Source organism: Lepidochelys kempii, chromosome 6 (genome assembly GCF_965140265.1).
Source record: "Lepidochelys kempii isolate rLepKem1 chromosome 6, rLepKem1.hap2, whole genome shotgun sequence".
Classification (NCBI taxonomy): domain Eukaryota; kingdom Metazoa; phylum Chordata; order Testudines; family Cheloniidae; genus Lepidochelys; species Lepidochelys kempii.
The window spans coordinates 23,158,396-23,182,473 of NC_133261.1; the positions used below are offsets into that span (position 1 = coordinate 23,158,396).

General features: G+C 47.1%; 1 protein-coding gene across 1 annotated transcript in view; it reads left to right on the forward strand.

The window, feature by feature from the left end:
- Window positions 1-7,558: 7,558 nt before the first annotated feature.
- Window positions 7,559-24,078, forward strand: part of DRD4 (dopamine receptor D4) — a 32,102-nt gene continuing 15,582 nt past the window's right edge. Inside the window, exon 1 of the mRNA XM_073350613.1 lies at window positions 7,559-8,313. Within this exon, the coding sequence (XP_073206714.1) occupies window positions 8,002-8,313 (312 nt within the window). The 5' untranslated portion in view covers window positions 7,559-8,001. The remainder of the gene's footprint in view (window positions 8,314-24,078) is intronic.

The following is a 24,078-nucleotide window of genomic DNA, read 5'->3' on the forward strand; positions in this document are numbered from 1 at the left end:
CCTACATTGATAACAATCTATTAAAATCATTTAAAGAAAAAATAATATTAAGCAGTACATATTTGCTGCCAAGTTTTAAAGAAAGTCACCCCACTGAACTGGTGGAAGTCACTGGCTAAGCACCTGGAGCCAGCGATTGTTGAAGTGCTAAACCAGCTTTTGACAGCAGGAACCCCTTCTGTAGGTACAGAGAGAATATTTTCTTCATTTCAGTTTATTTGACAGTTCAGTACAATGACTCATTCACTCAAAGTAAGAACTCAATTGGGAGTTGAAAAAGTAGGAAAACATGTTTTCCTCTTCCAGTCTATGATTAAAAACTAGCATATGGGATAGAGTCACAAAGGGATTTAGGGGCCTAACTGCCACTTTTGTGGACAAATAATTTTAAAGTCATTGGAGCAGGGGGACTGGATCCTGGTTCCATCCACCTCCAAAGTAAGTGCTCTACCCACCTGGCTACAAAGTTGTTCTCATACATGCATTGCTCTCTCTCTCCCTCTCTCCCCCAAATGATTCTTTCATTATTTATTCACAGTGAAACAGCTTCAACAGGAGAGACTGAGGGTGCTCCATGTCAGAATATCCCAAAGAGCCCAGTGGTTAAAGCACTTACCTGAGAGCTGGGAGAGATCCCCTGTTCAAATCCTCCCTCCCCCTCAGCTGGAGCGGGGTCTTGAACCAGCAGTCTCCCACATCCCAGATGAGTACCCTAACCACTGGGCATTATGACGGAGGTTTCCCCACCCTGAGCTTCCTGCTAAAACAGTGTAGGTCCCTAACTCCAAGTGAGGGTTTGCACCTGAGGGATTGTCTACACTAAAAAGTTGTCGATTTAAGTCAATGAATAGCCACCGCAGTAACGAAAGTGGTGGTTCACGTCTACACTTGCTCCTTCTGTCAGTAGTGCATGTCCTCACCAGGAGCACTTCCACCGACTGAAGCGGGGCATTTTGGAGCACGGACAGCCTCAGCCCCACATGGGGCTCACAGCCTGCACACACCCTCCCCCCGCCCAGCACTGACAGCTCAAGAGAACCTCTCTCATTGGTGCAGGTAGTGTCTACACTGAAGCTGATTAAAATCAGTGATTTAAATCACTTTGATTTAAATGTATCCATCCTGGAACCCACCTCCCTTTATTTTTTGTCCCCTAGTGCCTTAGCTGAAATTCATCCCTGTGCAGAGGCTAGCAGAAGACATATGCACCACTTATGCCCTTCTTAAGATTTATGTTGAAGGCACAGGTCTTGTGCTGGCCCAGTGCACAGAAGTAAATTTCATCCTATTTGACAATGTTGACATTTAAGAGTCTGTTACACTTTTTGCACTCCCAGCTGTTTCCCTTAGGCAGGGGTAGTCAATTACTTTTTGTCAAGGTCCAAATTTCTTGGTCAAGATATAGTCAAGACCAGACTCCAGAGAAAATAATAAAAATAAAATAACAATAATAATAATTCAATAAAAAGATTTCAAGGGCTGTTCAAAAGTGTCTGTTTGTCTGGATTTGGCCCACAGTCTGCCTATTGACTACCCTAGCCCTTAGGAGTCTGTAATGATGAATCTACCAGGTAAGGTCTCTGTGCTCCTGCTCTAATCATTAATGATGTCAAAGATAGGACGTGATATTGATGGGCGTATAGAGCCTTCTCACAATGAGGTTACTGATTCGAATTGAGCACAGGTGGGAAGAGACTGAAAGTTATCCGTTGGCTGTTTGGTGGCCTAAGGGGAATGAATTGTGATAATTTCAATCCTGCTCTTGTGGACAGACATCCACATCACACTAATCACAATCATATACATTGTGGATCTTTAGTCTCCTTCCCCACTTGAACCTAAACTAGTCTTCTCCTTACTCAGGAAGACGCCTGTGTCTTTTGGGCCTTCAGGGTTTCATTACGTGGTAAATTGATTTTCTGGGTGGGTTTGAGTCTGTCTGTATGGGCTTGGGGTCAAATCCTCAGCTGGTGGAACTCAATAAAGTTCTATTGCGTTCAGTAGAACTGTGCTGATTTCCACTGGCTTGAAGTTCTAACCTCAGCCACGTGAACAAGGAAGAAAAATGGATGGTTTCAACGAGGGGAGACCTGCCCTGGCACACACACAGACATCCTGGCCTCTGTGTCCCTAGGACACACTCTGACCTCCTGAAATGTGATAATGGAGAAAAGGGGAGTATAGATAGGCCCCGAACGAGCCTATCATTGGGGGGGAAGGGGGGTAATCCCTTTAAGATAGTAGGGCATGGCCTTGACTAGCCAGCCTCCTGTGGGTGAGAAAAATGGCCAAGCAGCAGCTCAGGTGAAAGGAGAGTTGCAGGGAATAGCCTGCAGGAGACCCTGGATTGGGGAAAGGGCCTTGCCATGCGTGTTAAAGGAAAGGCCTGGCTCAGGATATCTGCTGTGTAGGGAGCGCCAGAGACCTTAGGAGAGACCAGGCCTGGTTTCCCTGTTTTGGCTGATAATGATGTGTCTGTTTTTTGAACCACACACATATCCCTGGTAAATGGGGAGGAAATATTGTTACTGGTGGAAGCTTCATTGATACAGCTGGCTGGGGAGTTGGCCTGCTGCCTCACACAAGAATGGGGAAACTGAGGTAGCGGTACGGTCTGATTCCAGGCTTGGGGAGACTCTGCTGTACAGTACATGTCGCCATCAACAGTAGCAGATCAGGTATGAACATTGCTCCTGTTAAGAGAAACAGCGACATGTGCCCTCACCAGCCCTGAGCCATCCTGCCAGGTCACAGCCTAATGGAAACTTAAATCCTTTTGCAAGAGGTGTATCAAAGCAGAAAGGTGTGTTCAAAACCTCTGCCCACTTCAGGACACTTCCCCTGTGAGCTTGTAAACATGCAATATCATCACTTAAACTTCCTGATCCCCTCAAACTGTCCCAGTACAGAACATTCCTCGGCTTCCTTGAAGAAAAAAACACAACAGATGACAGGGCCCCAGATTCCATCATTCAAATAGGGACCATTCTGAGTCCCTGTGGGGGACAGTCCTTAGGACAAAGGTCAGCATCTAGTAGTTTGGACATTGGAATACTAATAGCTTGTCATTATTTTAGGGCAGCCACTGTAAATGTCAAAGGAATTCAGCCTGTTACTGAGCGGAAGAAAGTTCTTTCATATTTTAAGACAAGAAGACAAATGCTTCTTCCTCTGGAGAGCCTCTTAACGCATGTTGAGCACCAGATATTGAAGAGGGTCAGATGGTTGTCATCTTTTTATATATAACTCACAGAAGCATGACAAGGTTATGCATTTCACTGTTGTTGCTATTATGTCCTTGTATTGTAGAAGTGCCTAGAGGCCCCATGGGGCTAGGTGCTGTATGCACACAGAATGAACAGCTGGTTCCTGCCCCACAGTACCTACAGTTGAAGGGCCAGCTTATGAACCCATTAGTCATCTTGGTGAGCAGTCACTCACACAACAGTCCCATTAAAGTCAATGGAACTACTTATGTAACGTCTGGCCAATGGGAAGCACAAGCAAGCCCTAAGTGTTTGTCAAGAGACAACAGGTGCATAAAGCAAACAGACAGGAGGGAAGGGGGAGGACACATTAACAAGGTGTTGACTGATCAATGTAATAAACTGGTCAGAGCACATCAGCTACCTATTCATTGTAAATGGCTTTGTAGACATCACAAAAGAGGTAAATTTTAAGGCTTACATTAGCCATGTGCAGCTCAAACGTTAGGGAAGACAGGACTGTTCTTATTCAAAGTCAGTTGATGGAAGAAGTGTGTACCCAGTGCAGTAGGGTAATTACTTTGCATTTACACAGTGTCTTTCATCCACGGAGATTGAAGCACTTTCTAAGGGTAGGTAAAGAATAGGATGGATGGGTGGATGAAGAACACTCACATAGCTTCCCCATCCATCCTATACTCAAAAAGAGTAAATACCAACCAAGATTATGACAGAACTTTGGTGTGGATTTTCATTCAGCAGCTCCTAAATACACAGTAACAATCATCATCATCATCATCATCAAAGATACCTTCAGACAAGATTTAAAAATGATACATTTAGTCTCCTCAGGATTGAAATGCTTTAATCTAACTAAAGTCATTGGGCTCACAATAGGGGTAGTGGGTTAAAGGTACAGTAATAGCTTACGGCAGACCAGAGGTCAGAGTAGATCTAACAGTCCCTTCTGGCCGGAAAGGTTACGAAACAAGTCAAGTTTCATTACTGGAACATCTGAGCAGCCAGTAGCCCAGCATTCAACAGAAATAACCCCATCTTTGAAACCCCCCGTGATCAGAAAGTGTCAAGGCCTGGACAACTTGATGAAAGAGAATTTCAGAATCTCTCACCTTAAAACACTGACTGTTGATGGATTTAATGTGGAGGATAACTGCATAATTTCGCTTTTTCATGCTACACACTTTGCAGTGTTTCTTTTAACAAGAATTTCTGTTCCACCAGTCTCACATCCAGCAACATAAATATTTAATATAGAATCTGTGAGCAGCATTAAGCAGCCATTATTTAACATACATACATCCCACCGCTGCCTCAAAAAACTGCCACTAATGTGTTTTTCCTCTCCCTCTCATGTAGAATTCTCACATGCCATCATTCCCCTAGATGTCACTAGTCTGAACTATGGGATGGCCATCATTCAGACCTGGACCAGTGACAGATTCAGGTTCTGAGCCAAGGTCCATGGAAGTGGACCTCAATGGAAAAGGCTCCCACTGATTTCAAAGGACTGTGGATTGAGCCCTTCAAGTCCAATATCTCCTGAACCATCATGGCTAGAAATAGCAGCTGTGAGATACCAGGCTTTAAAATCCGGATTTACAGAGAATCTCTATCAAGCTCGAACCATATTTTTGGTGATCATTGCTCTCTCCCTCCAACGCCTGCCTAGTTGGCCTCATGGTCCTATGTTGCCTGGCTGCAGAAGCAGAAAAATATGAAAAACTTGAACCAGTTGAAAATGCTGCATTCCACAGGTGTCAGATTTTTTTTGGTAAAATCTGAGGGACATACAGCCAGCCAGCCAGCCAGCCAGAGGCACTATGGCCCTCTAGGCTCCCAGAGTCATGGGATTATGTCAGAATCTCAGCTTGCTTTTTTTTTTTTTTTTTAAACATGACTGTCAAGGTTCCTTCCCCACTCTGAACTCTAGGGTACAGATGTGGGGACCTGCCTGAAAGACCCCCTAAGCTTATTCTTACCAGCTTAGGTGAAAAACTTCCTCAAGGTACAAACTTTGCCTTGTCCTTGAACAGTATGCTGCCACCACCAAGCATTTTAAACAAAGAACAGGGAAAGAGACCACTTGGAGATGTCTTCCCCCAAAATATCCCCCCAAGCCCTTACACCCCCTTTCCTGGGGAAGGCTTGATAATAATCCTCACCAATTGGTAGAGGTGAACACAGACCCAAACCCTTGGATCTTAAGAACAATGAAAAATCAATCAGGTTCTTAAAAGAAGAATTTTAATTAAAGAAAAGGTAAAAGAATCACCTCTGTAAAATCAGGATAGTCAATACCTTACAGGGTAATCAGATTGTCCCTCTAGGCAAAACCTTAAGTTACAAAAAGACACAAAAACAGGAATATACATTCCCTCCCTCCAGCACAGCTTATTTTACCAGCCATTAAACAAAAGAAAATCTAATGCATTTTCTAGCTAGATTACTTACTAACTTAAGAGGAGTTGGAAGGCTTGCATTTCTGATCTGTTCCCGGCAAAAGTATCACACAGACAGACAGAACCATTTGTCCCCCCTCCCCTCCAGATTTGAAAGTATCTTGTCCCCTCATTGGTCATTTTGGGTCAGGTACCAGTGAGGATACCTTAGCTTCTTAACCCTTTACAGGTGAAAGGGTTTTGCCTCTGACCAGGAGGGATTTTATAGCACTGTATACAGAAAGGTGGTTACCCTTCCCTTTATATTTATGACATGACTGTGAAGAAAAGCTTGAAAAGTGATTCACGTGTAACTGGTGCAGTGACATCTGCCTGAGTCTGCTGACAGCCCAAACCAATAGCTCTGAAAAGCGCAAACTGTCCCATGCATCTCAGTGGCGCATCTGGGGCCCTAGCAAACACCATTCTCACAGAGGAGGATGCTGGAGGAGAGAGCAGCAGGCCTAGCCCACTCACTAAAGCAGAACTGGTGGGGTGAGTTCTGGAGAGCCTCTTTGACCATCAGTGCCACTTTCTAAGAGAAAGGAGATCCCTACTGCTGCTGAGGGGAAACCAGGCCCCATTCCATTGCCCCTGCCTCTCTGGGAGGGGAGAGCCCCCTCCCACCACTGCAAAGGGCCGGGGCACACACAGGGATGGAGCCAGGGGGTTCCTCATGTCATGGAGCATCTAGGGCCACCTGCATATGCAATACGCATGATGGCACAGTGGGAGGCTGAGGTTGTCTTGTTCAGGGTGGCTTCTCTTGAGGTTTAGCCACTCCTGCATAATGCGGTTCTTTCAGACTCCTGCCAAGAGAACCTGTAGACCACGCCACAGTGTAGAGAATTCCCTGATTATAAAGGGCCTGATCCTCAGCTGATGTAAATAGGTTCAGCTCCCTTCATTTCAATGGTGCTAAACCCCAAGTCCCCAGCAATACACAGAAAAGTACAGCTAATCCAAGTAACAACATAATAACAATAAAAAATAACAGCAGTGTCGAAGTAAAACGCTGGCATGATATTTTGTCTGCGTGGTTAAAAAGTGTAATGAGTCCTGATTTTATGGGAACTGGAGCTATATAAATACCTTAGGATAGATGTCAAGTATCAGGGGGTGGGCATGTTAGTCTGTATCCACAAAAACAACAAGGAGTTTTTTACCCACCAAAGCTTATGCCTAAATAAATGTTAGTCTTCAAGGTGCCACCGGACTCCTTGTTGTTTTTTTAGGACAGATGGAAGGCTAGGAAAAAAGGCAATTTAGGTAGAAATTAGCAGTAGGTTAATTCTCAGGCCACTTTTCTACATACAGCTCCCTTTGGCTGCAGGAGGAGCGTTGCCCCGGAGTAGGATTGAGACAATATAAATGGATTTTCACTAAATCGAATGAGTGACCAGCGTTTCGTTGTGTGTGTGAATGTGGTGGGTAACCCCGGCCCCAAGTCTCCTCGCACTAACCCCGTTACTGCCTAAGGAGATGTCGGGATAGGATGCCGTAGAGCAGGGATTATGATCTCGGAAAGAGCCGGAGCTTTGTTACAGGCACCGTTGGGGACACTTGTCGGGAGGGGGAGACTCCCTCGCCGCGGAGCTGCTGCCCCCCGAGGCACCTCTGGCTCCCCCATGGGGAAAGGGACGAGTCCCGGGTCGTGGCACAGGGCGCGGGGGGGGCTCCTGGCACTGACACCGGGGAGGTCGCCGCGAGTTGGCTGCAGGAGAAGCGGGATGTACTGTGGGATGAGGCTGTACAACGCCCCCTCTCCTCCCGAGGGCTCGTCCGCCCATCCGCCCACGTGGCTGGGGGCCACCCCCCGCTGCTCCCGCCGGAGCTGCCGCCCCAGCCCTTTCCATAAGCCAGCAGCGCTCCGCGGCTCCCGGAGCGGGTCCCTCCGCGGCTCCCGGGGGGCGCTGGCTGGGGTCGCGGGGTGCCGCGCCCAAGCGAGGACGGGCGCCAGGGGCGGGCCCAGCCCTACCCGGCTGGGAGCCGGCGGCCGCGCCCCACCCCCGGGATCAGCGGCCGGGGCGGGACCCGCCTTCGCGGCTCACTCCGGTGCAGCCGGGGCCGCTGCCTGCAGCCAGCGAGCAGGCGGGAAAAGTTGCGTCCGCGGGGCAGGGACTTCTCCGGGCGCGGGGAAGCTGGGCCGTGCCGCCGGGCTGCCGCCGCCTCCTTAGCCCGAGGGTCGGCGGAAGGAGCCGGGCTCATTTGCCGGCTCGCTCCCACCGCCAGCGGGATGGGCCGGGGGGGCAGCCCCGGCGCGGAGCCCCGCCCAGCCAGCAGCCGGGCGCCGTGAGCCCCGCACGCAGCACCGCGGGGTTGGGGGGGGGAAGCCCATGAGCCGCCCCCGGCCGGAGCTGCCCCTCGGCCCCGGCGGGGTGCCCCGGGACGGGCGGGCCGTCATGCCGGGCAGCGGGGAGCTGGGCAACGCCACCGCGCCCCGGGGAGCGGCGCCCGGCTACAACTTCGCCGCCTTGGTCTTCGGCGTCTCGCTCATCGTCTGCGTCGTGGGCGGGAACCTGCTGGTCTGCCTGAGCGTCTGCTCCGAGCGCGCCCTCCAGACCGCCACCAACTACTTCATCGTCAGCCTGGCCGTGGCCGACCTGCTGCTGGCCCTGCTCGTCCTGCCCCTCTACGTCTACTCCGAGGTGAGTCGGACCCTGCCTCCTCCAGCAGGCGGCCCGGAGCCCCGGGCACCCCGGCGGCTGCCCCCTGGGTGCTTCCCAGCCGCCTTGAGCCCCGCTGGGTACCTGGGGTTGTCACTGCTGCGTCCCCCTCTGCCAGAGGGCGCCTGGCAGCTCTTCTGACTCAGCTCTGCGGCTTGAGCCGCAGCCACACGGCCAAAGGACAGGGCTTGGACCCCAGTCACGGTGGGAATGCGGCTCTGAGCCCCCCAGAAGCTGGGGCCTGAGTGCTTGCTGCCCCCTGTCAGATTGATTTGTGGGGGGGGACGGACGGAGGGGTTTGGTCTCAAACCTGAGTCCGAACCCAGGCCTGGTGTGCAGTGTAGACGTAGCCTCTGGGGCTAGTTCCCCCAGGCTGGGGCGAGGGATTGTTTTACCCCTAGGGTTGTGTTTGTTTCTTTAGGGGCCTGTCAAACGGGTTCCAAATCAAAAGTAAAAGGCAGTTTCCTAAGCTTCTTTCAAGATATGTCCACTCTGCCCAGCTGAAATGCAAGGTCAGGCCCATGGATGCGAAACATCTCAGCAATTGGAGTGAGGATCCGGCTCTAGATATTTGGATGGACGGTTATTATGCTGGTGGCACGAGTGGTGGCCAGTTTTGTGGAACATCTGCCATCCGGGTCTGTAGGAGAAATCTCCTAGTGGTAACCCAGCCAAAAATACTTTGTGAGAGTAACTTTTCTGCTCTGCGTGGGGCTGGGGAGCGAGAGGTAGCAAATGTGGAACAGATTGAATGTCAGGCCTGTGTTAATTAGAAACTCTGATACAGCATATGCCTGATCCTATTACGTTATCTCAGCAGAACTGTTATGATCAAAAAGAGCACTTATTTTCCGAAGCTTAGTTGTAGCGTATGCAAGAGGGAGAAGCTATAGAGCTGGGATGCTTTTGCCTTGCAGGTGTGAATAGAAATAGTTATCCTGCAGTAAAGCTCATCAAAGTCAATGGAAAGACTCCCACGGCCCATAAAAGACAATGCTTGGGCACTCAAGCTAGTGTTTGGATGTGCCCAAATCGTTTGAGAGGCAGCAGTTTTTTACTCCAAAGGTGCACGTTGTGGGGGGGAGGAGGGCAGACCAGAGAGAATTCCTGGAATTTAGTTGGGGATTGGTCCTGAGCAGGGGGTTGGACTAGATGACCTCCTGAGGTCCCTTCCAATCCTGATATTCTATGATTGTAAGGCCCAGCAGGGCTTGGAGACATTAGTAAAGCCAGGAAGGCCAGGTTAAAGTGATCAAGCAGCAGTGTCCTCCCCCTAATTGTCTGAAATCCCTGAGGACACAGCACACGGAGTGAGAACACTTTTGTGCTCACGCATGCACACACAGACATGAGTGAGAGACACAGAGGCTTTACTGAGGGATTATAGGATTAGCATGGGGCTGGAGGAGAAGGGTTAAAGTGCAGGTTAAGAGAGCTGGACAGGGTTGGGGCAGACATTGAGGGTGTTGGGGAAACTGGAGGTTGTAGGCAAGGAGATCAGCTCTGAGGAGAGACTGCCATCCAGCACCTGACCATATTGGGTCTGTTGTATATCATCAGGAAAATCAGGGAAAGGAGGCAGCAGGCTAGGGAGGGCAAGGTTTGGGGTGCCCTTACCTTCCTTGCAGCGTCCATGGACTGCTGAGCACTTTCCGTGATCTTCCTGAGGCAAGGGTCGTACAGAAGCGTAAGCTCAGCTGTAAAGCCATCCAGCACCTGTGAGCCCTCGTGACACTCGCCTAGAAGAGCCCCATGCTCTGCTTCCCAGTCAGTCTCACTACAGGCCAGATTGTTATCTAGGTATCTAGGCATTGCTGCACTCATTGTTGCAATGCCTAACTGATTTAGGAGCCTACATCTAATCTTCAAAAGGAATTTAGGCACTTAGGAGCCTAAATTCTGATGACAGCTGATAACTGATTTAGGAGTCTAAATCCTATGTGTTGTAATGCTGAGTACAGCAATGACTAAATACCTTTAAAAATCTGTGTCTAAGTGACTTAGCCTTTTAAGTACCATTTCAAAACTGATTTAGGTGCTTAAGTTCCATTGACTTTCAATGAGATTTAGGTTCCTAAGTGCTTAAATCACTTTTGAAAATGGGACTTTGTTGTCTAGGTTAGATCTTGCAATGCTGATTGGAGCAACTCCTAAATACATCTGAAAATTTGGGCGTGTAGCACTCCACCATCTCGTCTCAGGGTCTTTGCAAAGGACCATTAGAGATACTGCTTGCACCTACGTTTGTCACTTGTGTGTGTAACCCTTCTGCCAGGCCAAGTTGATAGCAGCAAGGGTCGGGTTCAGTACACAGGGGTTCCCTCTCATCAAAGCAAATGCAAAAGTGGCTTGAGCCCCCACCCAGTGACCTGGGAAAATCTTACACACCCCCTAGGCGCCTCAAAGAGGCAATACTTCCCCTCTCGCAAGCACAGAGTCTCGGTGTAGTAGAGAATCTTTAGTAACATGAGGTAAACGACATCAGCATTAAATTGGGGAAACACCACAACTAGCGTTCATTAACCAAACCATGAGCAAAGACCCACCCCAGAGTCCCAGAACCCAAACGTCTCTTGAGTCCAGCAATCCACAAATCACCCAAAGTCCAAAAAGTCCAGCCCCAGAGTTCAAAAGTTCATCTGCATAGTGTTACTCCCCAGTCTGGCTAAAATGTGCCTGTGTGTGGGAGAAAGAGGTAAGGGGCACCTTACGTGTCCTGAAGCTGACTGCCCCACAGGGCTCTGCTCTGCTACGCTGTTTCACGAACGGCTCTGCTCCACCACGACCGGCTCCGCTCTGCACAGCTCGCCGTCTCATGAACACACCGCTGTCTCACGAACGGCTCCACTCTACCATGACCGGCTCTGCTCTGCACAGCTCGCCGTCTCACGAACGGCTCCGCTCTGCACAGCTCACCTCGCTGTCTCACGAACACTCCGCCAGCCTATCCACAAACAGCACCGCTGCACTCTAGATCTTCCGGCACCCCACTACTTGACACAGTGCTCAGTGATTTCAGCTTATAGTAGTGGGAGCCTTAGTGCTGATGCACTATAAGGCCAAAGTGAATGCAGCACAGTACCTGTAGCAAGACTGTTAATAGACCCAAAATTAGCTCTGACATTCCACGGTGGAGAGAGACAGAGGTGCAATTGGTGCTTCAGGCCCTCACAAAGGGGCCCACACCACCAATACCTGTCTCAAGTCTCTCTCAATTCACAGAGTTTTGGAACCCATGTCCTTTGCCTAGCGAGTGCTACTCAGTTGATGGTGAGTCCCTCCATCATAACAAAAGGCCAAGTACAGTTCCAAGCACAGTTCCCATAATCAGGGTAATAACAATTTATTCTTCCCGCCCCAATAACAGAGACACTGGGGATCCCACAACAGCCAAAGTGACCATTTGGGCAGTTATGGCCTCATTCTAGGTGGGGTGGGTGTGCCTATGCAAATGAGATCAGCCCCTGAAGTTCTTTTCCACAACTTGCCACACCTCACCACCAGATGTCAGGGTGGAGCCCATCCTGACTCTGCTTACATGTGTGCAAGTGCATAGATGACTTCCTAATGACTATAACCCACAGGGTTGCATGAGCACAAGTTCCTCTGTGGACTGGCAGTGCCCAGCACCAAATACAGCAAGAATTGTATGCCGTAGAGAGCTTCCCCTCTGTACTGGGCATTGTAGATGGCACAATGAAGTGCAATATGTGCGTTTGGGGTGGGAGGGTGGGCGCAGAAGGACAACTGACACAATGCAGCCTCTGGGAAATACACCTATTCCTTGAATAGCATGGCTGTATGTGATGCCAACCAGGTGTTGACAGCTTGGATGGTTGAATACCCAGGATCATGCCTTTACTTGTATGTTCTGCCATTGCCTCCTCTGTTCACTCGATTTACAGCCTGAACCCCGAGCTTCATGTTGGTGAAGAGGGTCTGTGAGCACCTACCAGTTCATTTTCAGGGGGCATGCGTGTCACTTCTGTAATCATGGTCTCAATTTCTGAAGCTGGGATTTCTCTTGTTCCCTCATCCTCCCTGCCATCTTCCCGATCACCTGGCCAGCTCCAAATGCTGTGCACTGAGCCCCCACCAATGTTGTCTGAAAATAGCTTGGCTCTTACACTGTAGATCTAGGCCTCATTAGCATGTACAATGTGCTAGTGTACATATGTCTGTGTATCTAGAAGGCATTTCCATTCAGTCCTGAGTACCTGGGGAATTTCCTTGAGTTGGATGCACTTGAAAATCCCATAAGTGCTGGATACTCAGACAACCTGGGTGCAGCCAAATACCAGTTTTGAAAATCCCCAAGCTGCCCAACTCCCATGTTAGCCCCTTGATGGGGATCCCAGTAACTATTTCTGTTTCCATAAGCTTTTGAAAACGTTGATGCTTCAGAGGTGCTGAAATCCACAAATCAGTATCACCATTGAAAATCAGGCTGGAGTTTGTCAGAAGTGTCCCTTAATGCCTCGTGCTGCATTCCTACAGCATTTGAAAGCAGCATGGGAAAACTGTTCGTTTTCATATTACTTTTAAAAATCAGTAACCACCCTTTTCCTATCCCACACATCCAGTCTAATTTCAGAGGCTTTTCTAGCAATTCAGGTGCTGGGGCAAACACCAGACTGTTCCAGCCTGCTACAGGTGTCTCATTGCTGAAGTATGTTACACACTCATCCCAAAAAGTCACTTAACATCTAGATATAGGGAGAACAGCAGCAATACTGAAAGAGCATAGCATCGTAGAACAGCAAGGCTTTTAAAATCCCTTTGGCTGGGATGGAAGTACTTGGACAGCTGGGGCACACAGTAGTGGGAGCAGGTTTTCCAAGAAAAACTTCACCCACATTCTGTTTTGAAAGTTTACTTTGTTGTCTGAAAAAAGAAAAGGAGTACTTGTGGCACCTTAGAGACTAACCAATTTATTTGAGCATGAGCTTTCGTGAGCTACAGCTCACTTCATTGGATGCATACCATGGAAACTGCGGCAGACATTATATACACACAGAGATCATGAAACAATACCTCCTCCCACCCCACTGTCCTGCTGGTAATAGCTTATCTAAAGTGATCATCAAGTTGTGCCATTTCCAGCACAAATCCAGGTTTTCTCACCCTCCACCCCCCCACACACAAACTCACTCTCCTGCTGGTAATAGCCCATCCAAAGTGACAACTCTCTTCACAATGTGCATGATAATCAAGGTGGGCCATTTCCTGCACAAATCCAGGTTCTCTCACCCCCCTCCAAAAACCACACTTTAGATAAGCTATTACCAGCAGGACAGTGGGGTGGGAGGAGGTATTGTTTCATGATCTCTGTGTGTATATAATGTCTGCTGCAGTTTCCACGGTATGCATCCGATGAAGTGAGCTGTAGCTCACGAAAGCTCATGCTCAAATAAATTGGTTAGTCTCTAAGGTGCCACAAGTACTCCTTTTCTTTTTGCGAATACAGACTAACACGGCTGTTACTCTGAAACCCATTTGTTGTCTGAGTGCTCAAAAGGGGCTTTTGAAAAGTCCCCACTACTACTTGTTCAAGAGTTGACCCCAAGTCTTCTGCCTCCCAGTCCCCTGCTCTAAATTAGTGATCATGCTGTCTCTCATTCAGAATATGACCTTGTCTACATGCAAGTTTGCACCAGTTTAAAAAGACAACTTTCATTAAGCTGGGTCAATTTAATAGGGCTAGTCTATATTATATTATCACAGCCAGACATCAGTGCATCTAGAGGTTTGTTTCTGATTATATCTTGCTGGGATACAGTCTACATGGGGGAGAGTGTGAGAATGAATATGGGGTGCTTCATTTTCAGTGCTTGATTTTTTTTTTTTTTTCTCTGTTTCAGTCCAGGTCAATTCAAACTGCCCCACTAAAGTGGGCCAAGTTATGCTTAGTTATATGCTGGAGTAAATCATGGCAGTAACCCATTGAAATCAATGGTGTTACTCCTGGATTTACACCAGTGTAACAGTTCAAGTTTGGGCTGAGTAGGTTTTGTGTAGTGAGGAGAACATTGGATCTAAGAATCCCAAACTTTGGTGTGGAGATCAAAAATTGGATCTGAATCTTTCAGCTCAGATACATCACTTGCCATAGAAACTAATTCCCTCATGGTCTTTCTTTGTCTCACATGTCACTTAGGGAAGGAAAGGTGAGCAGACACTGCTGCAGGTCAGAGAGGTGAGTGCGGATTCCCCCCTCAACAGGACAGGCCTGAGCAGCTTGCGATTTCTTGTTGAAATGCAGGAATCTCTTATTACAGATTTTTAGAGGCATTAGTGGTTCTATGGATAATGTGATTGAGGTTTACAGAGCTGACTAAAAGATTTAGACACAATTGGGGGTGAAATCATGGTTCCACTAAGTCAGTGGGAGTTTTGCCATTGTCTTCAGTGGGTTTCACCTGTGACTCCTGTAATGCTTGCTTTCTCCCACCTTTTTGTCAGTGATATATTCAAAGCAGGCGTTGTCATGAGATGTGCCTGTTTAGTGCCTAGCACAATGAAGCCCTGAACTCAGCTGAGGCGTCTGGCTGTTACTACAACAACAACAATAATAATAAATCAAAAGAGCTAGTTGAGGTTGTTGACGTGGGCTGTGTTTCTGTATCTCAAACACAACTTTCTTTATTACTGCTAAAACTCTAGTCCTCAAGAGAGGATTAAGGATGTTGCACTTTTTTGACTGAGCAAAGTTAGGCCCTATACTCAACATGATGGCCTTTCTCTGTTTGTCTTTAACACAATAACTTTGGAAAACCACACCTGATCAATTCCAAAATTTCAGGGAATGCTCTAGGCATTCCTGCGCAGAATCCTGTTGATTTTGATGAGAACTGGAAAAGCCATTTTCACTTATTTTTTAGCAGGACTGCACTGGGGTATGGCCAGGCTTGGCAGCATAATTGCACCAGTTGTTTTGATGACCCTGTCACGGAGTGTGTGGGAGTCAGTGCCCTGCACCCCTCTTCCTGGGATTCACCGTGACTCTCAGCCAGGCAGTAAAATGGAAGGTTTATTGGACAATAGGAACACAGTCTAAAACAGAAAGCTTGTAGGTACAACCAGGACCCCTCAGTCAAGTCCTTCTGGGGGGCAGGGATCTTAGACCCCAGCCTTGGGGTTCCCTACATTCCACCACCCAGCACAAAACTGAAACCAAAAGCCCGTCCAGCAGGCTCTCTCCTCCAGCCTTTGTCCAGTTTCCCGTGCAAAGGTGTCACCTGGCCCCACCCCTTTCCTGGCTCAGGTTACAGGCTCATCCCCTACTATCCCATCCCCAATGCAGACAGTCCCAGTAAAACTAGACGACATTCCCCGGACAATTCGCCCCTCTCCATACTGCGTCACAGACCCCACCGGCCATTGCCATGGGAACCATATCATGAAACATTTCTAGTAGAAATCACAGGGATGAGGTCATGTGGGTGTGGCCTTGGGCAGAGTCCCAGGAGAAACAAGGCAGGGCATCCCCAAATCTTAGCCTGTTGGCTTGGTGAGGTGGAGGATGCAGCTGGCTTTTGGATTTGTTGAGACCCAGCTGCTCCAGAGGGAGCAGCGTCAGTGTGTGCAGCTTGGGGAGACCATTCCATGGGTAAGAGCCTGCCCAGGGGATTGTGGGAGTGGCTGGGCCAGTTGCAGCTATGTGACTGAGCGAACTCAGGAAGAGAGAGGGCACCAGCTGTCCGTCCTTCCCTTTTAATCTGGGGGTGGGTAGAAGGGTACTTTGGAAGGGGGAGAAAAAGGAGAGAGACATATCTGGCATTGGGTAGGTGTTGAATGGGGAACCCTAATGGGAGGAGCAGAAAATGGGGGGGATGACATATGGAGCCCCTGACATAAGGCAGGGTGTGTATACTACTTAGCGTATGCGCAACGTGCCTCAGGTGGCATGTGACCAGGGTTCATCACTGTGTTTGATCTGCTGATTGGATCATTAGCTTCCTTGGCACAGGCGGAGTACTGATGGGAATGCTGATCCATGACCCCGGGGTGGGTGGGTGGGTGGGTGTGTGTGTGTGTAAAAAGAATGGAAAATACTACTTTTAAATTGTGAGTTTAAAGTAAGTCCCTTCATAGGTGTATTTCATCATTACTTGAATTTTACACTTTGCTATCTATATCATACCACAAACAAAATTGATATCTTTTAAGACTAAGTGACAATCCAAATGCCATTGATGTGAAACTCCTCCTTAGTGAGCTACCAATGAGTGCCGTGCAATTGCCCATGCTATGGAAACTACACGATATTGGAACTCGGAGTCTGCGAGGTGACCAAAAGCATCATGCTAAAATAAAATAAAGGATTATCTTAGACAACTTCACAATCAAATTGAGGTTTAGTTGAGCATTCTTTAAAATTGCTAGAGGTTATACATAGATTCTATGCATAGACTGTTTTGGTTTTTCAGAAAACCTGAAAAGCCATTTGCACCTAAAGTTGGCTAACCCATAGAGCTCAGGCTACAGAAGCAATGAAGTGTGCAGCCTTCTGCCTTAGGCTGAATTTAAAAAAAAAAAAATTAACAATACCTAGGTCTACAGTTACAGTTAAGCTGTTTCTCAGAACAAGTTTAGGGAAAATAACCTTGTTCTGAGAAATAGCTTAACCATTTTAACAGAAACTATAATATATATATAATATAAAATCAGCTCAAATAGTTTTGTCTAGCAGAATTAGAAACACTGAAAAATGGGGTCTTATAATGTTAAGAGTGTCTAGCTTTCATACCTGTGCTGTTTATAATAACTGAGAAAAGAAAAGATTGATGTAACGGTGGTGAGCTGTAAAGGTTTTATGGCCAGGAGTTTGGGATGACTGTATTATTCATGGTTGGCGAAATGTATTGTTTTTTGAGTAATGCTGAGAGGCCATGTGACACAGAGGCCCATTGGTGGTTCACTATTCTGTGTCAGTAACTCTTGTGAGGCCTGACATACTCACTACACCTAACACAATGTTGTCATGATATTTACCCAAAAAGTGGCATGTAATATATCGTTGGAAAACTACAAACTCACTGATTATTAATATTCTTGCATGATGTATGTATGGTAAACCCATAAAGGACTTTATAGATATATGCTGGAAATACATGACTTTAAAACCGTGCACATCGGGGGAGTTGATAAATAGGTTTCTCCAGACAAAAGATACATGATTTCAAAGATTTACCGAACTATTAAAAAAAGGGGTAGGGATGAGAACTCCATAGCTGTCCATCACTTGGGGGACTCAAATGGCCAGAGCTCTTGAAATCACAGAATGTTGTGTCCTTCAACCAAGGAGGTTGATGTCTCTAAGAACTGAGTTTACGTGAGAAACCAGCTTAGGCAAAGATTTTAACTTGCTGAAATTAAGTTTTAGTCTTAGAAGTATATTTTTACTTTTGTTTTCTTGTAACCCTTTCTATCTTTATTCCTTAAGAACATAAGAACAGCCATACTGGGTCAGACCAAAGGTCCATCTAGCCCAGTGTCCTGTCTTCCAACAGTGGCCAATGCCAGGTGCTCCAGAGGTAACGAACAGAACAGGTAATCATCAAGTGATCCATTCCCTGTAGCCCATTCCCAGCTTCTGGCAAAGAGAGGCTAGGGACACCATCCCTGCCATCCTGGCTAATAGCCATTGATGGACCTATCCTCCACAAATTTATCTAGTTCTTTTTTGAACCGTATTATAGACTTGGCCTTCTCAACATCCTCTGGCAAGGAGTTCCACAGGTTGACTGTGTGTTGTGTGAAGAAATACTTCCTTTAGTTTGTTTTTAAACGTTCTGCCTATTAATTTCATTTGGTGTGACCCCCTAGTTCTTGTGTTATGAAAGGGAGTAATAACACTTCCTTATTTACTTTCTCCACACCAGTCATGATTTTTTAGACTGCTGTCCTATTCCCCCCTTAGTCATCTCTTTTCCAAGCTGAAAAGTCCCATTCTTATTAATCTCTCCTCATCACGGAAGCTGTTCCATACCCCTAATAATTTTTGTTGTTCTTTTCTGAATCTTTTCCAATACATCTTTTTTGAGATGTGGCAACCAAATGTGCAGTATTCAAGATGCAGGCGTACCATGGATTTATATAGAGGCAATATGATTTTTTCTGTCTTATTATCTATCCCTTTCTTAATGGTTCCCAACATTCTGTTAGCTTTTTTGACTGCCGCTGCACATTAAGGGGATGTTTTCAGAGAACTATCCACAATGACTCCAAGATCTCTTTCTTGAGTGATAACAGCTAATTTAGACCCCATCATTTTATGTGTGTGGTTGGGATTATGTTTTCCAATGTGCATTACTTTGCATTTATCAACATTGAATTTCATCTGCCATTTTGTTGCCTAGTCAGCCAGTTTTGTGAGATCCCTTTGTAGCTCTTTGCAGTCTGCTTTGGACTTAACTATCTTGAGTAGTTCTGTCTTATACTTGGTATCACTTAAGCCTATGGCTTTTTGTTTAATAAACTTATTTTCCTTCTATTATAAAACAATATAGTGTTGTGTTTGGTCCAACTCCAGTTAAAGTAATGAGCTGCAGTGGATTATCTCTTTAAAGGAGCAATGAAGAAGGTTCTTTCTGTGAGTGTTCCAGGAGAGGGCTGCACACTAGAGGGCAGATGATTTGAGGGAGGCTGAGAACTGGGAGGGTATTGGGGTCACCCTGTAAAAAGTAACTGGGCAGTGGAAGCCAGGGTGTGACCTGCATGCTTGTAAAGCTGGCTGTTGGTGTCAGGGCTGTGAGCCACAGTAGCATAGCATGTAAGGCAGTGGTCACCAACCGGTAGATCACTGAGACTAAGATCCACTGTCAGAGGCTCCACCATCGACCAGTCGATCATAGGGTTGCCAACCCTCCTGCAGCCAAACTGGGAGATCGGCCACTAACAGTCCAGTGATGCATCAGGACTAAGGCAAGCCCTGGCCCTGCGCCAGTCCCGGAAGTGGCTGGCATGTCCAGCAGCGGCTCCTGGGAGGGGAAGGTCTCCGCGCACTGCCTTCGCCTGCAGGCACTGGCCCCCGCAGCTCCCATTGGCAGAGGGGCCAATTGGACCGAGATCCCATAGGCTCAGTACAGTCCCTTAACCACACAACCATCGTCCTCCTTGTAAGAGTTCTGCAGGTTGTTGTAAAGCTCTGCCAATAAAACCGTCATTGCACCACTTGTATCTGTCTCACGTTGTTTCAGAAAAGAATTAGTTTAAACATTGGAGAGGGGGAGAGGAGGGTTGTTTTTAAGCTATTTCAATCCCCACCCCACATACTCTACTTTTCCTGTTGGATTTACCTGCCTTTGCAGTATGAGTCAACTCTTGAGAGCTTTACAAGAGAGAACAACACTCTGTAACTAACTGAGTGGAGAAGCTTCTAGAGTAAGTTTTCTATAAATCCTAATGTTGTGACATAAGGTTTGATATCCTGCAACTGACCAGGGCTAGAAGCCTTATCTTGATGGACAGGAGCGGGAAATGCCAGCTCCCCAGTGGGACAAAGCATCCATTTCTCACCATAGTGGCTCATGAGATAGCAGATCTTAGATTACTGCCTGTCCGTCTGACACCTCAGACCAGTAAACTTAGGGGTGGAAGGGGCTCATTTCTATGTCAGGTTAATTCTGTCAGGCAGAGGTGGATTAGCGGGCAGAGTGCTGGAGAACTGTCAGAGGTGTGCAGGACAAATGTAGTTGATCATATGTATATCACTATCTAATACATGGAAACTGTATGTTACACATGTGTACTGTACATGCATACATCTTGCACATGTGTACACACCCCCGGGACTTACCTGCTCTGGGGGGTTTGTGGCAAAATATGGTCTTGAACACGCTTCAGTGAACACATTTTTAAACCCCACTTAGCTCCTGGTGTAGGCAAAGGAAGAGAGATTTAAAAGCAAGTTAGCCGGTCATGGTCAACCTATGAGGGACCGTTTTATACATGGAAGGGGTTGCTTTGCCTTTCAAATGACTTTCCTTGCAAGTGTGCCTAGGGCCCAAAACCTGCCGTCCCCACCCAGATCCATTTCCCATGGCTTCACCAGGAGCTGCACCTCAGTAAAGGCTGGGGGTGAGATCCTGGGGAAGGAACCACACAGTGTCCTTGTCTTGCTGGTGTGACAACCTCCAAGCAGCTGACTGGAAGAAAGGCCATGGGGAGAGTGTGGAGTGTCCCCAGGGATCCCAAAGATACTTCAGATGGAGCCACGCTGCCCATCGGTGATGGTGGTGGGGGCAAGGCGTAGGTGTCAGTGCACTTCAGTCAGTGTGGGACACTTTTCCTCTGGAGGCAGAGTATCAGTTAAGAGCCCAGACCTGCAAAGCTTTGGGGGAAGGATGAGGTGCTCCCCATACTATTGTTAGGCTCAGAGTGCCTTACCCAATAAAGTCTGGTTGAGGCCGCAAAGAATCTCTTGTATCCCTGCTCCATCTGCACCCTGCCCAGCTTTGAGCTCTTAAAAACCTGACTCCCCAAAGTGCAAGTGGAGGAGCTTCTGCATTTCCTCTGAGGGAAAGGGGGATGCGACATCTCGGGCCTGCCCATGCTTCCGCTGAAAGGAATGGGAGTTTTACCCAGCGCCTAGGGCAGGAGCAGGACTGGATGCATGCTGTACCAGTGTAAAGTATCGTGCACTCTGTGAGCGTTTTTCTTAATCCACGCTGAGCGATCACACTTTGAGACAGAACTGAACCAGGAAGTTCTACCGGCAAGCAGATTTGTGTGGCTTGGTTACGTAAACTACTTTGTCTCTTAGCTCTTTATAATTGATTAAGGAGGAAAGGAGAAGATTTTCAGTGCATCTGCTAAACTTAACATGCTCCGATTACAGGTCATCAGTGTTGGAGCCAAGGCATTTCTGGGTCTCTGGGCTGGTTATTTGCCCCAAACAGATACTTGGGACAAAGTACTTCTCAACCATTTATTACCTATTCCTTTAGACTGGGGTTAGATACTCTGGGTTTCTGTATAGTATAAAAGAGCATCTTGCTTGGTATGTGTGTCATGTGAGTTTGTTCACCTATTTAGAGAACTTTTCTACTGAAGTCCTAGATGAAGAATGAGAACACTTCCCTCCAGTATTTCCCATGGCTTTTTGGAGACCTGTCTTCTTTCGCTGATAACACTTAAAGATTCTATTGGAATAATGCAGTCTTAATAGGGCACACAAATTCATTCATCCCTAGAATTATAAGGATATTTATAATCTGGTGCCAGAATGGTTTTGAGGTGGTGGTGAAGACTTGTGATTACAGTCCAAAGCCTAGATTTTGAAAAGTGACTATATTTGGGTGCCTCAGTTTGAGTCCCTAACCTGAGACAACTTAAAGGGGCCTGATTATTCAGAAAGTGCTGAGCACTGACCTTCTGAAAGTCAAACCCCTTCAAGGTGTCTCAAGCTGGACAGCCAAAAATTACTAGTCACTTAAAAAAAAAAACCCACAAAAAAAACCTTGGCTGCAAAGATTAGACATGAGAAAGGACCTTGGGCAAATTGCTGGTGGTCCTTGTTTCTTCCAGCCAATTTGCTCTTCCTTCAGTCCTGTAAGAGGCTGGTTCTGGTTGACACTTTCCTGAGGAAAGAGGATGTTTTCTGATGTGCAGTGCAAAATATCTGTCTTCTAGAGTGAACAGTTTGTTTGGGTTAGTCAACGAGAGACCTCCAGCAGTGGCTGCTCCTAGTGCATCTGGCATGTAAACCGGAAATTCTTAGAATCTCAAATCCTGTAAATTACACCTTCACAAGGATCGTGTAAAAATCGTTTTACTGGTGTAACTTTAGCAATGGTCCTTTAGTCTGTGAGAATGTCAGTCTCTCTCTCTCTCTCTCTCAGCACCACTTCCTGAAGTCACCATAGTGCTAGTCAAAGAGGACTAGAGGCAGCTCCTTTCAGAATCCATCAGTGCTGCTCCTTATTCCTCCAGAGGGGCCATTCTTACGTGGTGCAGGACATCTTGGGTTAGCTCCACGAAGGGGACTTAGACTCAGCATTGCTATGCCTGACATTTCGGTGCCCTGCCACATGGCAAATCCATAGCCCTGAACTAAGCACCCAGGCTGCCTACGTGTTACGCGCCTAAGAATGGGAGTCACAAAAACTCGCATACTGAGCGGGGAGCCACCAAAGCTAGCTAGGAGGAAATGCCATGGAGAGGCGTGTGGCCCATGCCCCTCCTCGCCAAGGGAGTTAGGTGCCTAAGTCCAGGCTGAAGGGGATCATATCCCTCCACGTTGGATTCACAGCCATGAACCCTCCCCATGAGCTAAGGCCAGAAGGGACCACTGTGGTCATCTAGTCTGATCTCCTTTATAGCACAGGCCTCAAAACCACTCTGAAAAAAAGGGGCAAGAAACCCCATACTGGATAATTATGGAAGACCCTGCCCATAAAGAAAGCTTCTTCCTAACCCAAGTCAACTAGAGATTGACTTATGCCCTGAAGCATCTAGCTTTGTGTGCCTTCCAATACATCAGACTGTCTGTCAAAGTGAATCCTGCTAAAGGCAGTGTGCGTCACCTCTGCCAAACACAGACCTATGGCTGTCCATCTTCTAAGAAGTGATGTTAAGACAACTAAAGCTCTTTGAATAGGGACTAGTTTAATAGACTAGTTAATTAGCCTGGCCTCGCATGAGCCTTCAGCAGGCTGGTTATTGATGCAACTCTTGCAAGAGCTGTGCAAACCACACCTAGAGAATTTTGTAAGACCTAGTATATGGGATTTTTTGGGGGGGTGGGAGGGGTGGCAGCTGGGGGAACCCACTTCTACATTGAGTTCCGTTATCTGCTCTGTGTGAAGAGAATGTTCACTAGACAGATACATTTGGCAGAAATGCTGCCGATGTTTCTTTCCCATGGGAAAAAACAGAGCACTTTTCCCCCCTAAAAAGCAGAAAATACAAGTGGGTGGAAACTAAGTTGCCTTTGAGCACTATTTAAGGAAGCCTAAGCCATATAAAATCTTTAAAGCTTCACACTGTGTACCTTGACAGGCTAATCTCCTGCAACCTACTGTAATTAGGTAGCAATTCATTACATGACCTAGTGAAGCTAGTTCTGTCTCTTAATTCCAAGTCAGTCAAGTATCAAAGAGAGTTAGGTGCCTTAGCTAATGCAGCCAGAGGGTCATGCTGCATGGCAAAAAGTCATTGTTAAATGCTGCTAATACCACATGGAAAACAGACTTTTTCTATTTAGAAGTGATTCTCCTTTATATTTTCTCTCTCCTTCTCTGTTGGAGACTAGAGAGGAACTAAAACCCCAGGCTGAGACGTTTCAGAAGTGACTATCGATTTTGGGTCCCCAACTTGAGACACTTTGATTTTCAGAAAGTGCTGAGCACCTGCCTTTTGAGAATCAGGTCCCTTTAAAGCTGGGCATCCCAAAAATGTGGTGCCCAAAACTCACAGGGACTTTTGAAAATTTTGGCCCTCAGATCTAAACTTACTATCTTTCTAATAGTCAGACCCACCCCCAGGATCTGAATGTGGCAAGACTTGAGGGTTTGATGTTGAGAACTTAATCAAAACGCCTTCCCAAAGCTCAAGGTGTTTGTATTTGGCCAATTCTAGAGAGAGGTTCAGAACGTTAAATCTGATCTGAACCTTGATCTGGCTCCAAGGTTCTGGTCAGGGTGTTTGCCCAAAAATAACCATTACCCTGGAGTCCATCTGGTCCTACTCCTCAGGAGAAATCACAACCCTGTTCTGACATCACAACTGGGTGCTATTAGTCCT